Source organism: Aplidium turbinatum, chromosome 11 (assembly GCF_918807975.1).
Source record: "Aplidium turbinatum chromosome 11, kaAplTurb1.1, whole genome shotgun sequence".
NCBI classification, from domain to species: domain Eukaryota; kingdom Metazoa; phylum Chordata; class Ascidiacea; order Aplousobranchia; family Polyclinidae; genus Aplidium; species Aplidium turbinatum.
This window is the reverse complement of record NC_137482.1, coordinates 21,786,065-21,803,973: the sequence shown is the minus strand read 5'-3', so window position 1 is coordinate 21,803,973 and position 17,909 is coordinate 21,786,065. Positions and strand designations below refer to the sequence as shown.

The 17,909-nt window shown below is 38.0% G+C and overlaps 1 protein-coding gene across 1 annotated transcript; it reads right to left on the bottom strand.

Moving 5' to 3' along the window:
• Positions 1-12,374: 12,374 nt before the first annotated feature.
• Positions 12,375-17,638, bottom strand: LOC145779991 (pentalenolactone F synthase-like). The gene is made up of 5 exons (XM_082591687.1): positions 17,477-17,638; positions 16,797-16,926; positions 14,467-14,611; positions 13,305-13,512; positions 12,375-12,737 (listed from the first exon to the last, which is right to left on the bottom strand). Exons 1-5 carry the CDS (start codon positions 17,609-17,611, stop codon positions 12,489-12,491), a joined length of 867 nt encoding a protein of 288 aa, XP_082447813.1. The 5' UTR covers positions 17,612-17,638; the 3' UTR covers positions 12,375-12,488.
• Between the last annotated feature and the right edge of the window lie 271 nt (positions 17,639-17,909).

Below are 17,909 nucleotides of genomic sequence, written 5' to 3'. Positions count from 1 at the left end.
GTGGTGCTCTCGGAAGCAACAATCGGATTGTGATGCCGTCATGCATTGTTTGGCAAATCCGAAACAATTTTCCAGATCCAGATGGCAGTTACACAGGATTTCAATGGCCATCTGAAGGCACATTATGAGAGAGAGAGAGAACTTTTATTTATTTTTGAATAGTGATGATGAATTAAATATGAATGATGATTCGTACGATTTCTTCTTTTTTCACTTCAAGTATACTTTAGGTTTTGTAGGAACGTATCCAGTACAGTTTTATTAAACTGCAAAAAACAATAAATCTTCGAAAAAAGCAACCTCTTGTACCAACTCCGACCAAACTGTGATCCACCAATTACATCTAGGAAGCGTTTGTTTCATCCGTTGCTAACGACGTCCACTTAGGATGACGTAATACCACCAAAGTCGTCCCAGAGCAGTAAAATATGGAGTTTCGCCTGTGGTGGCGCTGCAGAGCAGTCGTTTGATTAAATCACGCCCTAACCAGTCGAGCTACGAGGTTAAGATTAAAAAGTTCGCTAAGTATAATTCTGCGCTAAGAAATGCTTTAAAAAGTTACTATAGGCCTACTTGGATCCAACCTGTCAGGGGCACTTTAACGACGTCTCTTACCGCTAATATCACCTAGCCTAGCCAACCTGACATCATTTTATGCGGCCGCTAAGGTGTGACATCGACTTCAACGATCATGGAATGTTATGTAATAAAAACGATTATATCCTACAAGCAAAAATAAAAAAATTGATCTCTTAAAACAGCTCATTTTGCTGTTTTGTTTCGTGAGCTTGCATATTGTTCAAAAGTGCATAACGTTTAGAATTGACAAGGAATCATTAAATTTGAAAATTAAGTTTGAATCTATGCAAAAAAACGTATTCAAAACTTTACTTCGGCCGACGCCATTTCACAATCCGTAATCTACGTCGGCAATTATTTTGCTGCAGCAAAAATGCGTTCATTTTGAAAACTGCCGAGCTGGGGACAACAGCTTGTCCCGTGTATAAGTTCGGAATGGCCCGTTTCGGTGAGTCCGATCCCTTAATGGGGGATTTTTTCAATTTTTTTTTAAATTATTGGGTACCGTAGCCTAATTATCATTGCCGTTTTAGGGATAGGGGTTAGAAGTTAGGAACTCACCGAATCGGAGTCACTGAATAGTAGCAGACCCGTACAAGTTGCACCTGTGTTTTTGAGGTGAAAATCACCTGCGAAAATCTCGACCTATACTCGAGTACATACGGTATTCGATAAAAGACTAAGTTATAAAAACATTCGATAAAAAAACAGAAGAGAAAACACTTCGCCGTTGTTAACGCTTTGTAGGTAAGTAGGCCTAATTAGCAAAACGAGCGAAACAAGATTAATAAAACTAATAGCAGGTTTCCACTCTGCTTGAGATCATGATTTTTTTGCGTTTTATTTCGATAACTTCACTGTCTTGATCGTTGTTATTCACTCGCACGAAAAGGAAATGAATCGGCTTGTTTTCCAACTGTTCCAATTATGAGCTAATAATATCAAAATTTTTACGACTAGGCGTACTACATGCGTAAAACTAATCGTTTCCAGCAGCGGTTGTAATAAATTCGGTTTGCGACCTAGGTGTCAATATAAACAAGACACTAAGCTTAATCAAAGACTACTTTATTTGAGTAAAATAGCGTTATGGTTATGACGTCATCACCTTTCTCGCCCCCCAAGGTTTTTTGAAAAGTCGGCGCCTATGGCAATGGTTATTATATCAACTCCACGCAAACAAATTACCCCTGCAACATCTTTTTGAGTTTTTAGATGGCAGTACAACTGGTCATCGTGGTTATTCCGGACAGATTGGAAAGGCTTTACTTACATGTGATAAAATGCCTATCCGACAATTTGAGTCAATACCAAATAATTTTCCTCATATGGGTGTGACCAATTTAAGCACGGACCAAAGATACCTCTGGGACGTTTGTCATTGCGTTTGTACAGGAGAAATTTCCAGTTGACTCGCCACAAGAAGTCCAGGTAAGCTTAATCACTCACGCTGGCTAACTGCGGAAAATCGCATTCTACGGTTGTAAGCCTACACTTGTACTGTATATAGGGACCACAGAACCCTTTGATAATTATTGAAAAACGTTGGCTACCTTTGTCATGAAGGTATATGCTCCTATGTGGTTCAAAACAAAGTGCAATTCACTCTGTATCAGTGGTGCTGTTCATCTATGTCAAACCATCAGCAAATCTCACTACCTGTCGGATAAAGTAAAGGCCATTGTCGATCCTGTCATTCAAAGAAGTGGATTTTTTGGCCACAGCAAAAACATACTTTGATCAATGCTGTTTGACAAAGAATCACAGATGCGTGAGCTGGGAATACGTCGTATAGCCTACTGTTTACACGAGAAACTCCCGTTTGCACTTAAATCCGGCGCTTCAAACTGCCAAAATTCAATTTCACTGCTGTCAGTTATGTTGATAATGATATGCTGGCAAACCGATAACGACAAAAAATGACAACAGAGAACTTTGGTCGGTCAAAAACATTAACACAAGACATTTTCTTAATTTCCCCTGCCACACGCAAGCAGTCGAGCGAGGTGTCAAGGTTGTCACAGAGGCCTCTGTTGCGGTATGTGGTGCCGCTAACAAGCACGACGGATTCACAGAAGTCGGCTACAATCCAGGAAAGACATGCCGCGTCTCAATATGTACAAAACAAGATTTTAGATTATGTTCTTAAAAGGTTTGCGTATCCTATATGTACTTGTAATTCTAGTTGTAAATATTGATTTTCTGCATAAATACAATGATTCGCGGGTTGCCCTCGCAGTTGCAAATGTGTAAAAATGAAATTTTTAAAAATTTGCAATTTCTTTTTGAATTTTAAACTTTGTTGGGGCACCCCAAGATATCAATTTTTTCGGAAATTTATTTTTGCATTGTGCTTACAATGTCAGTGCACAACTTTTCCGCGTTCTTAATAAGCGATTAAAAACTAAAACAAATGATAATTTTTTGGAAATTTTCCACTTTTTCTAATATTTCAACTTCTTTGGGGCAACCCAAGATATTAAAATTTTTGAAATTTTATTTTTGTGTTGTGCTTACAATGTCAGTGGACAGCTTTTCCGCGCTCTTAACAAGCGATTAAAAACTAAAACAAAAAATAAAATTTTTGAACATTTTCCACTTTTTCCAATATTTCAACTTCTTTGGGGCAACCTAAGATATTAAAATTTTTGAATATTTTTTTTTGTGTTGTGCTTACAATGTCAGTGCACAACTTTTCCGCACTATTAATAAGCGATTAAGAAAAAAAGTTGAAAAACGATCCACCCTACTGGATACGACAAACACAGGTAATGAAACAGTAAACTCGCAATTAGATTGTCAGATACCATGACGCTGAATCTATTTTCCTATTAAAAAATGACCAAGACTCTTCTCCAATATAGTCCTGGAGATCCCTGGATATGTCTGCTGGGAGTTCAGGGAAACAAGGTTTTCCAAATTCAGAGCCAAACCTTTTTGTGCACACACCGTCATTTTTAACTCAGATCATTTTTTGTGCCATCAGTTCTTTGGTTGAAGCTTTCACACTCTGACTCAAAAAAGCCAACGGTACAAGCTCTTCTGCTAGATTGCACATATGTTTTCCAAAACTTTTCAGAGCTACACCCGCAATAGCACCATCAATTGCTTGATAATTAAGGAAGGAGTGAATGAACAGTTGGTCATTTTTTGGAGCAGTTGATGGTTCAGGAGTAGTTAGCCACCACGGAATATAACAAATTTCACAAAGCGGCGAAGTTTCAACAATTTTCTTCTGCTGCTTCTGCTGTGTTGCATGCAGTCATCGATACAGCAGATGGTGATATGTCAAAAGTAAACTTAAGTTACACTACCACTGAGAGATATCGGGTTGAAGCAGTTCAAACAATCTCTGAAAGGATTGCAGGAAATTGGAAACCTCCATCAGTTGCCAACATCCATTGGGATGGTAAGCTTATGGATACATTAGAAGGGAATGAGAAAGTAGAAAGACTGCCAATCCTTTTGTCAGGGGTTGGAGGTACAAAGTTGCTAGGGGTACCAGCTATCCCACACAAATCTGACCCAGTAGGTGAGCTCATTGCAAAAGCATCCAATGAGCTCATAAAGGTATGGGACTGTAAAAGCAGCTTGTCTGGAATGGTGTTTGACACCACTATAGCTCTAACACTGGAGCTAAAACAGCTGCATGTGTGGCTTTGCAAAAGATTATTTAAAAACCTTTGCTTTGGTTTGCATGTCGTCACCAGGGCCTACGAGAGGGGGGTACGGAGGGTACGAAGTATCCTTGAGGGCCCAGGCCTGTGATTATTGGGGGGCCCGAAATTGTGATTTTATACTTTACGCGCAAAAATGTTGGTTTAAAACCATCTTAAACGAGTAAATTCAAGCATAAAAGTTGATATTCTTTAGTTCTGGGGGGGCCCGTAATGTAGCAAAAGGGCCCGGAAAAATGATTGAGTGCATTGCGCGCAAGTTAGGGGCCCAAAGTGGTTATATAATGCTTTACATGCAAAAATGTTCTGTTGATAGCACCCTAAATTAAATGATAGCCTAAAAGTTGATTATTCTCCTGTTCAGGTGGGGGAAGGGCATAGGGTAGTAAAAACAGGGTTCATAAAATCCCTGGCTTTTTTAAAAATCCTCGGGTGTTTTTGGGATTTTTGTGTTTTTTAAAAATTACTTGAAAAAAGTAGTTTCACGCTTATTTCACTTCAAAATGAATTTCGGAGTTAGAACCGGAGTAAATACTTTCGGAGCAGGAGCGGAACCGGAGTAAAAAAAAGTGACTTCGTTCACCTCTGCTAGGCATGTGGTGAATGCAAAAGTTAATGAAGAAAGGTTATTGGTCAGATGATTTAATTTGATTATGTTTTAACAAGATGTTATGTTTGAGCCTTGGTATAGAGAGCTTGACTTGTTGTACCAGATACATAGGCTAGGCTATACCACTCAGTAACGTTAGCGGATTTAATATTTTTTATTAAACACACAAAAAAAAAAAACGTAAACATACAGACTTAGCTTTACTACCGAAAAATGCCTAAGAAAACATGATCTTATCCTTTTGCTATGCCACCAGACAGCACCATTTTACAGGAATATTTATACCCACATTTTTGTTGAAAATGCTCTCAGAATGCACCAAATTCAAAGTAATTTTTCAAAATTTTCTGGGGGAAGCCCCCCAGACCCCTCACCGCTGGGTGTCTTCTTTGGCGAAGACGCCCTTTTCAAAATTCCTGGCTACGCTACTGTAAGTCAGCCTGATGCTATTATTGCGCACAGATGTCCAATTCTGCAGTAAAATGTTGTATGGTGTGTAATACGCCTAAGCAAATATCAGGCGTTTTGCTAAAGACAAAGGGGGCCCGGAGTGAGAGGGGGGCCCGGTAAGACTCGTCGTACCCTTAGTGAAAATTTCTCTCAGAGGCCCTGGTCGTCACCATATTGGTGAGATTGTGTTGACCAATGTTTGAGACACTTTACAAATTTAACCATCAAAGAGTCCTGAAATTACTATTTTCCAAAGGTTTAAGAAATGTTTCTCTGCCATTCCAGTAGCAGACAAAAACTTTGACTTTTTTGATATTTCACAATTCACATGAGTTAGCTGAAAAAAGAGAAGAAATTGTTGAAATATGTAACAGACTTCTTGAACACCCAGTTAGCAGAGGAGACTACAAGGAGTTGGTTCTGTTAACTCTTCTTTACCTTGGTGATGATAGCACAAAAAAAAACTTTCAAATCATTCAACAGACCTGGTGCTTTGCACAAAGCGCGGTGGATGTCTAAGCTCTTATACCCTATAAAGCTGGACTTATTGGGATCCAAAATATGTGATATTAAAGGTGAGTGACCTTCAACATTAAGAAATTGTGCATTTTTGTTTCTAGATCATATTCACCATGCTGAAGAGACCCGAAAGGTCGAAACAGCACTGTCCAGTGTCCATGGTTAATTAGGAAATTGTTTAATTAGATAAACAACACCAAACGAACATTAAATCAGCACAGACAAGAAATTGTAACAACCTTACCCTTTATGCAAATTTATCTGTGTATTAGACTAACGTTTGATACGGTAGCCTACTGCAAGCATATTCTTATGAATAAATAATATTATTGTTCAGGAAAAATCTTTGGAAGAGGTCATTGTTGAAACTTCGCCGCTTTGTGAAATTTGTTGTATTTTGTTATATCCCGTGGTGGCTAACTGCTCCTGATTCAAGAGCAGTTAACTTATGAAAAGCAGGTTTTCTGCCACCTAGTGGCTAAAATCTTTAAAACTAGCAGCAAAACTGAACTCACCACCCTTGAAAATGGGGGGTTAGACACCAGTTTTGCTTCAATTTGATGAACATTTAAGGAGATAATTGTTGTTATGTTTTGGCCACTAGAGGCAGTATTGCGCTAGGGGAGAGTACAAAACTGCCCATATTTCTGCTTCCCATAGGCCAATTCAGATAAATTTGTTTTTAAATTATGCAGAATGAAGAGGGGTATGTTTCCAAAGTAAATATACAGTTGCATCTTGTAAGCAGCTCCATCTAGTGGCGATAATGTAAAGAAAATATTGTTAGTCCCCTTAGAAAATGGCCGGGTGGGGGGTTAAACTTTGTCCAATCAAAATGAAACTTTGCAAAAGTTGTTTTCTAAGATAACCTCATAAGCAAAAAAAGTTCAGGCTTTTTGCTAAAGGTCAGGGGGCAAATGGTGCACCCTAACGGATATAGCGATATTGACAGGTATCATCTCGGAAAATGCTTAATATAACAAAAACGGTCAGGCTAGTGCAAGTAAGGGGTTTATTTTTGAAATCTACACAAAAGTTCAGTCTAGAAACACTTGTCAAACCTTACTGACCCAGACAGTCAAATAAATCGACCTGGCTCCCGGTCTAACAGTTCTCATGTGTGGGTACAGTAAACTCTCTTTACTAAATGGCCAACTTGACTTTTCTACGAGATTTGATTTTAGTGAGTTAGCTAATTGTTTTATGTTAAAAAGTTTTCAATACACAATTTTATTTTAGACAGAAAAACTTTTGTCTTCCATTTTGAATTCGCAGCAATTAGGCTTTGTCATGTGCTTGAAAAAATATAAAATGCAGGAGAATATTACAACACAGAAAGAATGATAAAGTAAATATCATCATTGATAGGCTAGTAACTTAGATGAAAAGATGATGATGTACTCAATGAGACAGAAATACAATTGCAAGGAGAAACAAGTGAAAGAGTTCAAATATCTTGACTCGACAGTAGGCTACATTAGAAAGGAACAAGCGACAGAGAGGTGATAAGGGGTCAATCAGGATGGATGGTATGGAAGAAACAGAAGTCATGTGTGACACAAAGGTGCCAGAAAAGTTGAAGGGAAACTATATACAGTAGAATTCGCCTATAACGGCACCTCTAGGGGATTTGCAAAAACTGACGTTATAGCCGAATTGACGTTATAGACGAACTACCGCAAACTATTCCACAACCGTCTTTTGATTAAAGAAAGAGGTGTATAATGCAATCAGGGCTACTGTGTACCACTAAACTGACAAAAGTCACGCAGAAAATACAGTAAACAAAGAAATTGTTTTAAAAAAATAACCTACAGCGAAAAGTACAGGAAATTTGCGCAATAGGCTATAGCTCGTTACATACAGTAGTAGAAAAGTTCATTGTTTATTAGCAAAAAAGGCATTGATCTTGAGCTGTTTCGGATTTGACACAGCTGTAGAGCTGCTTTTTACACATGATAGTTTTTCACGCGGGGAAAAAAATAATTTAGTTAAAGTCCCTGTTGAGAACGACGTAGCAAAATAAAGAGAAGACATTGTGCAAGCAGCAGCGCTACCTGGATTAAAAGACTGACCGTTCGTGGTGAAGGTGATGGCTTAAAGTGACGTTATAAACGAACAAAAGACGTCTGGGGACCAATAAAGGGTGCTGTTACATGCGAATTAATGTTATAGGCGATGCTGTTGTAGCCGAACTACAATGTACGTAAAAGATAGGAATTCTGCCGGGACCGAGCGAAATGTGACGTAATAGGCGAATTGACAGTTATAAACATGAAGCCGTTATAGGCGAATTCTACTGTAAAACGATGGTTAGACCAGCAGTGTTGTGTGAGATACAGGAGGCAGCCCTGCTGAAAACACACAAGTGGAAAATACAAGTTTTTGAAATAAAAATGCTGCGATAGTATCTGGAGTTGGCAAAGCAGGACTGAGTAAAAAATGAAATGATCAGAAAATGAATGCAAATTGAAAGATATAAGCTGAAAGAGACACACCTTAAATGGGTGGGACACATGGTAAAAAGCAGTGACGATCGGTGAGGGAAAGCAAGGAAAGCAGTGCTTACCTGAGCGAAAACTATGCAAAGTAGGTTATAATGACTGAATTCTAACTTTAACTTCTTATTATTTTTATCATGTCTATTTTAACTTGAAAATTACTGTATTCGTGACTAGAATTACTCGTAACGCTTGTGAGTAGTCTAAATCCTCACCAAACCGCATGTCTTGCCTATAAATGCCAATTAACGCAAACGCTTCTGTCAGAAACAATCACTGAGGCTCTAGGTAAGCAACTATCAAACTTGTTTACCCAGATTCAAAAATGTCAAAAAACGCCTTCGTTTTATCCAATCATCACTCGTTTTGCAAAACGTCACCAGCTGCTTAGCCAATCAGATGTGTTATGGTGAGACCAGGTGAGTCTTGCTTTCCCAGTGACGTCAATGCATACATTCGCTAGAGCGGCTAGACTAACTCGTCAGAATGGTGCTCGTCACGGTACACAGCACAAGCATCATAATGCCGAAATAATTGTTGCTGTTTTTTGATGTCTCCTCGCCATGTACTGTACTTTAGCCTACTAACTTTCATAGTCATGCCTTTGCCCTTTTTACAGCGTTGATATAACGTTACTTCGCCAATGAACGTTCAGGTGCGGCTGCAATATTTAGTTTGTTAAGCTTCTATACTCAGGAGGCAAACTTATCCAGCTTTTTGTACAAATTGCTTGCGGTTGTAATGTTTAGACCTAAGTGTTAGTTTTTGTAGTGTAGGCCTAACTGAATATCTGAGAATGAATGAACATTCATGACGAATTAAATATTTAGACAACTATTATTCCATGTTTAACACTGGATTTTGGTCCTGCAACGTTAAAATTAAGATTGTTCATGACTTCTAAACATTAAATGGATGTATGATCACGACATAGGCGAAGCACAATTTGACAGATTTTTATGTTTGATTTGTTTTGAAAATGCTCTCAGAGCGCACCAAATTGGAAGTGTTTTTCAAAAATTTCTGGGGGAGGCCCCCCAGACTCCCCGCTGGAAGTTTTGCCTTTGGCAACACGCCTTCGGGCTTCGCCCGACGGTTACGCCCTTCGTGCCTAGGCCTACTACCTTGCTGCAGCATATTTACAAGTTGCTTTCCCAACGGTTTAAGCCACCGAACGTCACTGGTAAAAAGAGACGAAGATTATGTCAGAAGAACAATGAAACAATTGGAAGTTAGTGAAAGAAAGCGAGATTGGCCGAAAAACAGATGGAGAGACTCTGTCGCAGAAGATACGGAAATAGTGGGAGTGTAGCAGGAATATGCTGCTGCAGAGTGGGAATAAAGCCAGAAGAACAATATCATCATGACTAGGCTACTTTGTTCTGGCGCAGTACAATTACATCATTACAACAAAAATTGTGATGTAATTTTATTGTAACTCCCAGAAAAATGCAGACAGCACTGATTAGAAGACAGCTTTTGAGAAAAAGAGCCAAACAATGTCAAAAAAAGGGCCAAACTGGGTACAAAAGAGCCAAATTGTTCAATAATGTTGCTAATAAAACATAATAACGTTAACAACGTCAATAACGTTACGACAACACAAACTACATTCTACAAGAACAATTCCAAATCTTCATCTTCTACAGTGTTTCGACTCGAATCTTTGGCATTGGCATAAACATTGTCAGCTAAACACTGTCTAAAAAATCGTAATAACACTTTTCAGTCTCAATTTCCGAAAGACATTTATTTAAATAGCTAGTTTGATAGTATGTGCCAACTGCTTCCAAAAAGAGCCAAATATTGAAAACAAAGGGCCAAACAATTTTTTGGGGGCCAACTACCTCTAAAAAGGGCCAATCTGGCAAGCCTGATCAGTGGCGGCTCGTGGTCTCAAAACATGGGGGGGCTGCATCAACCAGTAGGCTAACCTAATATAAATAATTATAAACCTGTACCAGACTGAGTTATATATGCACTGAGTTAGGGTTAGTAACAGGCAGTAACATGATCTTTTAATTGGTTGTCGTTTAATGCTTTTATCAGTTAAAGTGCTAGTGAGTAATCAGCCTTGTGCTGATAGCCGGGAAGAACGCCTTTCTTCACAGTTAAAGTAAACTTATTTGATAATTGCTTGAATTTGGTCAAGTTTAGGTGGTCACCAGATGGAGCTAGTACTATTTTGGGACTTGCTATTAACTTAGTTGGCTATGCTTGTGCTTTCCAACGATAGCAAATTTGTTGAAATTGAACAACAAATGAATAAATGGGAGACAATTTCCTTCAGGTGTTTTTCAGTGCAACGCTTTGAAGGTAAGTAATTAGCAAAACGTGCAATACGAGGTTAATAAAACCGATAGCGGGTTTCCACTCTGCTTGAAATCATGATTTTTTGAGTTTTATTTCGATAACTGCACTGTCTTGATCGTTGTTATTCACTCGCACGAAAAGGAATCAGCTTGTTTTCCAACTGTTCCAATTATGAGCTAACAATATCAAAATTTTTACGACTAGGCGTAGGGGAGGTAGGGGACCTATGGAATCGCTGATCTTTCAAGAAAGCGATTTCTTTCTCCTGGACTCGGTCTTCGAGTTCACAGCTGCAAGAGAGTTTTTTTTTTGTAAAACAACCGCATTTTCAGAGATTGAACACTTGCATGCACATAATAATATCGAACAAGTTCTGTAACCATTCTTGATTAACCTCAGCGTTTCATTTCCTTCTTTTTGCTGTATTGTACTTCTCTATCACGTCTTTTAAGGGAACGTTCAAATATTACGTAACGCTTTTTTTCCGAATTTTTGACCCCCCTCCTCCCCCATGTAACGCCAACGTAACGCTTTTTTCAATCCCCCCCTCCCCCATGTAACGCTTTTTCACTACGAATTCAGCACAAAAAACTACCATTCCGTACTCGAAAGCGTTACGTAACGTTTTGCTTGAACCCCCTCCCCCCCGATGTGACGCTAACGTAACGCTTTGCATAAACCCCCCCCTCCTCCTCGAAGGCGTTACGTAATATTTGAACGTTCCCTAACTTCGCTTCAATTCTCTGTTTGCTAAGCACTGGAAGACCATCTTTGTTCCACATGCCAACTACATCTTTCTGCAGTTCATCTTTCAAATAGGGAATTTTCTTCTAAAACTTAGGATTAGTTTCGGCTACTTTCTTCCTCAAGTAAAAATAGTGACTGACTAGTGACTACATCTGAATTAAGGGGAAGCACATTTCTCTCCAATTCCTTAAAGTTTTGCATCGACTTGCTAATGCCCGACCTTAATGCCATAATGACACTTAATCTAGAGCAGGTGAGCACTGAGCAGCATAGGCCAACCTCATCGGTTACATTATAATAGTTCAATTATTACCATTTCATCTCTTGCAAAACGAACAAGGACTATTATTACGCAATAGCAGCTTCCAGAGTGGAAAAATACAGAAAAACTTATTATCTTGATCACCTCATCTCTGTTCATCAGGAGAAAATAGACCGAAAATCAGATTTTTTGAAATAACTTTTTTTCTGAAGCAGATAGAGCTTAATATTCTCTACATCAGGTATAGGAAACCGACCCTTCTGCGCATTTTGATACTAATTTTGTCGATTTATGATGAGCGGTTCCGGAGATACGGCCAAATTTCGAGATTTTGAGGCCCAAAAATTTCAAACCTCGTGGACCACCTCAATATGACGTCATAATTGAAAAAATTTTTGGGTGAAAACTTTTTTCCCCAAATACTACCAGATGGGACCCCAGGCATTTTGAAATTCAAAAATGGTGAAAAAATGAAACACCCTACTAAATAGCCTACTTCACCACATTCAGGTTGATTTTGTGCCGACGACAGTTTATGAAGACAGTCAGACGAAAAACTGCAGCTTCGAGCAACCTTCTACTCGGTATTTTACTGTTTTTAAAATAGCCTACAGTAGCCTCCTAAAAGCAGGACTAAAGTTGGATTTGAAAAAAAATACCCTTCCCCTTCTACTGTTTGCGATAGTTACAAAATTGTGCAAAATATGACAAATCAATTCGTACGTATGGACCGGTAATGTTATCACAACTCATTTAAATTGCAATTACAGCAGATCAATAAAACACAAAATTAAAACGATAATTTCTATCATTGGCTTTTAGACAACTAGTTAATACGCGCAGCTATTTTTATCTGGAAAGAATACATCGGTATGTTTGTTTGGAGGCACGGTTCCTTTTATGACGACACGATGAAGAACACGAAGCCCCGCTTTGTCTATTGGTGGTATAGGGCCAGCCATATGCCCGACTGCCAGATTGTCGGAAATGATAAAGTCGCCAGTCTGTTGCCAGTTGTGTGAGTATATGGTGCCAGCGTTTATCGCAGCTTGTATTTCAGCTTTCACAGATTTTGTTTCCTAAAATTAAGAAAATTTGTTATGTTAACAATTTCTTAATTTCAAACAACAGTTTATACAGGTGAACAGGTCTAACAACAGGTCATGAAACGACAATTATGGGAAAATAAGGGAATTAGTACTTTGAATAAAGGGGTTTATTGCCGGAAAACCTAATCTTTGTAAACTAAACAAACCGTCGTGGGCCTGTAAATCTAGTCTTGAATACGCTATGGTGCAGCCCAGTGGTTCTTATCCTTTTGCCTTGTTGGCACCACCTTAAAATCACCAATCAGTTCTCCCACCTCCTCCTAGAACGGTTAAAAAATCACCTACAATTTAGGATGTTGGTACCATGCCTGGTAAACAAGCATAGCTTTTTATGCTATTTTATAACTAACCTTAATGATTCAGCATACTTGCACTCCCTGGCAACAAGTCTTACACCCCTTGGTGGTGTGGGCAACTCTGGTTAAGAACCTCTAGTGTAGCCTAAAATCAGGCAGCTTTGACAACGCCGTCTAACTTACAACCACTTGACTGAACCCTGCCACATTTTCTTATATGTAACATGCTTTTGTAACGCACCTCTTGGCTCAAAGTATGTTGATCAATTTTATCTCCTTCAGTCAAAGAGTCATGATCTTTGACAAAACCTTGTGTCATTCCTTGATGAAAGCACATAGTCGGTCGTCCCGTTCGTGGATGGGCGTATATTAAAGGTTGGCTCCGTTCCTCGAGACGATCACTCAACATCCAAAGTCTTTCCCAGTTTTTTCGTTTTTCAGGGGATAACCTGTAAAAAACTACGCTGTTGATAGTTGTTAATATAAGTCTTTTTACTTTTAATCCTGTGTGAATGGTGCAGTGCAACTGCAGCCAGTGGTAAATGTTGTTTCCACTAGTGGGATGGGCCGACCCTTTTCTTCAAGCGATCGTTTTATCCTTTTTTTCTGTCTGTTTCTGTGTACCGCGTCTTTCTCATTTCGTCAAAACCATATCTGCCTCATCCTTCACTTATTCTTTCATGTTCTACGAGCATGGTTCTTCTTTCTATCTTTAAACGTAATGTCTTTATGAGAAAACATCCTTCCTTCCTACTGTTTGAAACTTTGGAATACAAATTTAACTTCGCTAAAAAGCAGAAAGTGTTTACACAGATTAAGCCCGCTCAGGACAAATGTTGGCTACTCCACTGGTTTGGGTGGCAATTAAAATCAATTACCGTACTGAAATTATTAATATGTATGCATAATATTTAGATACTGTAACCAGATTAACGTCAAACTATGTGTAAATGTACAAACATTGATGCCGCACAATAGTGTAACCTTCTTCGTGTTTAAGATGCATAAAGTAGTTGAACAAGCTAGACATATTAAAATATAATTGGTAATCTAATTTTTTTCTTTCAAATAAAATAATTTTGAACAAAACTCTTTACCACCTCAAGCCAAAGCAGTTCCATATAACAAATTTTATTTTTCAGACACTGGTTTGCAGTGGCATAGAGTGACCATCATCTTTTGGGGCGTTTACTTTTTTTAGCAAATTTTAGTCTACTTGTATTTAAAAATGCCCTGGGTGCGGTTCAACCGAGGCCGCTTCACTGTTTGTTTTTAAATACAAACAGACAAAATGCTTAAATTTTACTGAAAAAGTGAACACCAAAAAAACCTGGTCAAGCTACGCCACTGTTGTGTTCAAAATGTTGTTTTGTGTTCAGAAGTATCCATCAACATCTATTTACTTCTCCACAATCTCTGTTAGCGGAATAAACATTGTATCCCCACCATGTAAAGCAGGAGAGATCATGTGATAGATTGAATAGGAGTAAGGGATCTTCCTAAATGTGCCATCAATGTGCCAACCCGAAATACCCACACCTGTGCAACCTGGTAAACAACACAAGTTACAGATACATCGTCATGTTTCCATGCTGCAGTTTTATAAATGTATTAAATTCATAAATTTTAGGTGATTCTTTCTTTGTACTATATCATGTCATATACTGTTATACTCATCTGACCATGTGCTCAACAGAAGCCAGTGTATAAAATGTTTTGGGAGAAATATTTATCTTCAATATATACTATGCTTGACTTTCGAGTGGCGAATGTAAAAGATACCGTAGTGAACACAAACTTTTATAATGTATTTGAATCAGAAAAATCATCTGAAGATCTACTGAGAGAGAAGCAGGTTGTTAAGATTACTTTGGTACCAGTAGGACTATTAGTTTAAAATTACTTTATACTTCATCCACTAACACTGTTCTAATTTTATTCATTAATTTTACAATAGTTGGTTGTAAAATAATGTCAATGCACAAATCTGACAAATTTATACAGTAGGCTACCAAATCCATTATACAAAGGACTGAGATTGCTACTTGATGAACACTATCGCTTGTAGTGCAGTTGTCCCCGCTTATTAGGCCCACCCACTTATTAAGCGTACTTTGGTTCAATCCAAAATTAGTGAATGTATAGCAGTGGTAGGGAATGCACATTGCACAATAACCCTTGCAATGGACAGGTTCATTTTGAATGGCAAAATGGGTCCTGGGCATTGTCTAAGGCTAGGCTTGTGTGACACACTTTTAAGAATACACAACAATACATAAACGTGAACATGACCGCACAATTGCATGCTCAAATGATCACTACACACTTGAACGAAAACATGTATTGAGAATTAGTAGGCTTACAAACTTTATATTTGTAAACTTAAAAGCAGGGTTGATCGGTTTAAACCAGGGCATTTTAAACCACCCGGTTAAAACCAGGGTTAAACCGGGCAGTTTTGACCACCTATTACTGGTCAAAACCCCTTTAGTGTATGAATCAAGTTGCTTTTCAATTGAATTAAAAATATTACCATCCATGTTTAGTAATGATGTTCAACTATATTTTGTTTTGATCAACAATAACCTAAATGCTGGATTTGGAACAAAAAATATTCAATTTCTCTGTTTATTTTTATATTTCCATCAGTTGGTTATTTTAATTAATGATAAAATTCAAATTCTAAAAATAAGTTTCTGATGAACCAAAAAATGCTTGGTAGAATGATGAACAATTTGCACAGCCAACTGAAGTACAAGAATTTATTCCAACAAATTTTTTTATGAAAAACATTTGCCATCAAATTTTATCCAGTTAAAATAAAACAATGCGAATGCATATTCTAAAATGCCTTAAAAATAAAGACAAGATAGTTGGTTTGTCTGCACTGTATGTACCAAAGGATCGGTCAACAGTCTCAATATTTTGATTGAAATCGATTTCATGAGAGGCTGTAGCCCTCACATCTTCAGTCTCGTATGAATGAAACAAGTTACAGCTTGTTTCAATTTCTTCGCACGAACCGTAACTTCTTTCATTCATACGAGACTGAAGATGTGAGGGCTACGGGTACGCGGAATGGCCCGTTTCGGTGAGTCCGATCCCTTAACGGGGGATTTTTTCAATTTTTTTTAAAATTATTGGGTACCGTAGCCTAATTATTATTGCCGTTTTAGGGTTAGGGGTTAGGAACTCACCGAATCAGACTCACCGAATCGGACTCACCGAATAGTAGCAGACCCATGGGTACGGCCTCTCATGAAATCGATTTCTATTAAAATATTGAGACTGTTGACCGATCCTTTGGTACTTACACAGTGCAGACAAACCAACTTAGTTAGTAATGGACAAAGGATCGTCGCAGCATAGTAGCCGCTCAGATAGTCAGGCAGATCTCCTCCATCAGTTTACTTCTAGAGAACTTCAAAGACAATGTAGTTTATGATTCGTTCTTTGAAGCAAAGTATATTTTTGAGGCCTGCATATCAAAATGGTCACAACTGCTTTTATATTTTCTAAATAGCCCATAGCCCAGGTAGCCGACCATTCACTACATAAAAATATTTTTCTGGGTTTTGACCGGTTTAAACCTAGTTTTCACCGGTTAAAACCAGGTTTAAACCGCTTAGTGGTCAAAACCAATTTTGACCACTTAAAGATCAACCCTGCTTAAAAGCTATGGTTTCGTTTGTTGGTAACTATAGCCTAGCCGCTGCTAATATAGAACTTTCACCTTGTTCAGGATCATTTGAAACTCGAAAAATGTTGATACTCGGAGAAAGTGGATGTTTTGTATAAGTTACATTGTCGATATCACCAAACCATTTGCTTATTTCTACCTGTCTTGCACCAGATATTTTACCCTGCAATATTTTTTAAAAAAATGTATGAGATGAGGATAGACTTAATAGGCTATTGTAATAGTTTTAGCATTGTAATCATTTAACTTTGCAAACACTTATCAACAATCATGCAACACATTAGGCCTAAAGAAGAACATAGTGAAACACAGCTAGACTATGTAATGTTTGTAATCAAATTTTCTGCACTTTATAACTGCAATTGATAAAAATTAAAAAAATTAGTTTTTAAAGGTTACAGTAGGCCGACAAAAAGGTTTAAAACTATAAAAAATTTACAGTAGCCTATTGTCTTGTAAAGCTGTTGCACATATAGATACGGTAAATCTACACACGTTATCAAGGCCAGTGAATATAGATCGCTATGTACGGTAATAAACCATAGGCTACAATATGGATTAAAAAAACCTGGAGAGGTAAATTACAAAAAAACAAACAGATGTGCATGTAGATGTATGTTAACAGATAGCCCATCACAAATTTCAATATTCCATGTTTGGCAACACATTAGGCATAAAGGTGGCTAATGAAAAACCAAGATAGGATTGCTAACCTGATTTCTAAACACTACAATTCTGTGCCTTGTAACATCTTGCATTATTTGTATCTTCACGTCATCAGTCACTGCTTTGTTTAAATCTACTCCAAACACTTCAATACCGATAGGAAGAGCCTTGGACTGGTACATTTCTGATTGAATTTTAGTAAAATCTTATTGTTTTCTACAATTGAATTCAAAAAATTAAGGCAAGCTTTTATTGAATGCAATGACTTCATGGTATTTTTGAAACAAATATGCATAACAACTAAAATAGTTCAAGCATCTTCGTTGCAAAAAACTAACAAACTCTGGTGATCATAGAACCAGCAGTCCAGCACTGACAAGGTATTGTGACATGCCGTAGTTCAAACTGATTGTCCGGTCTTGGTATCAAGCACATTATAATATTCACATTTTGTTGCTACTACCTTTGCTTGACCTCTGC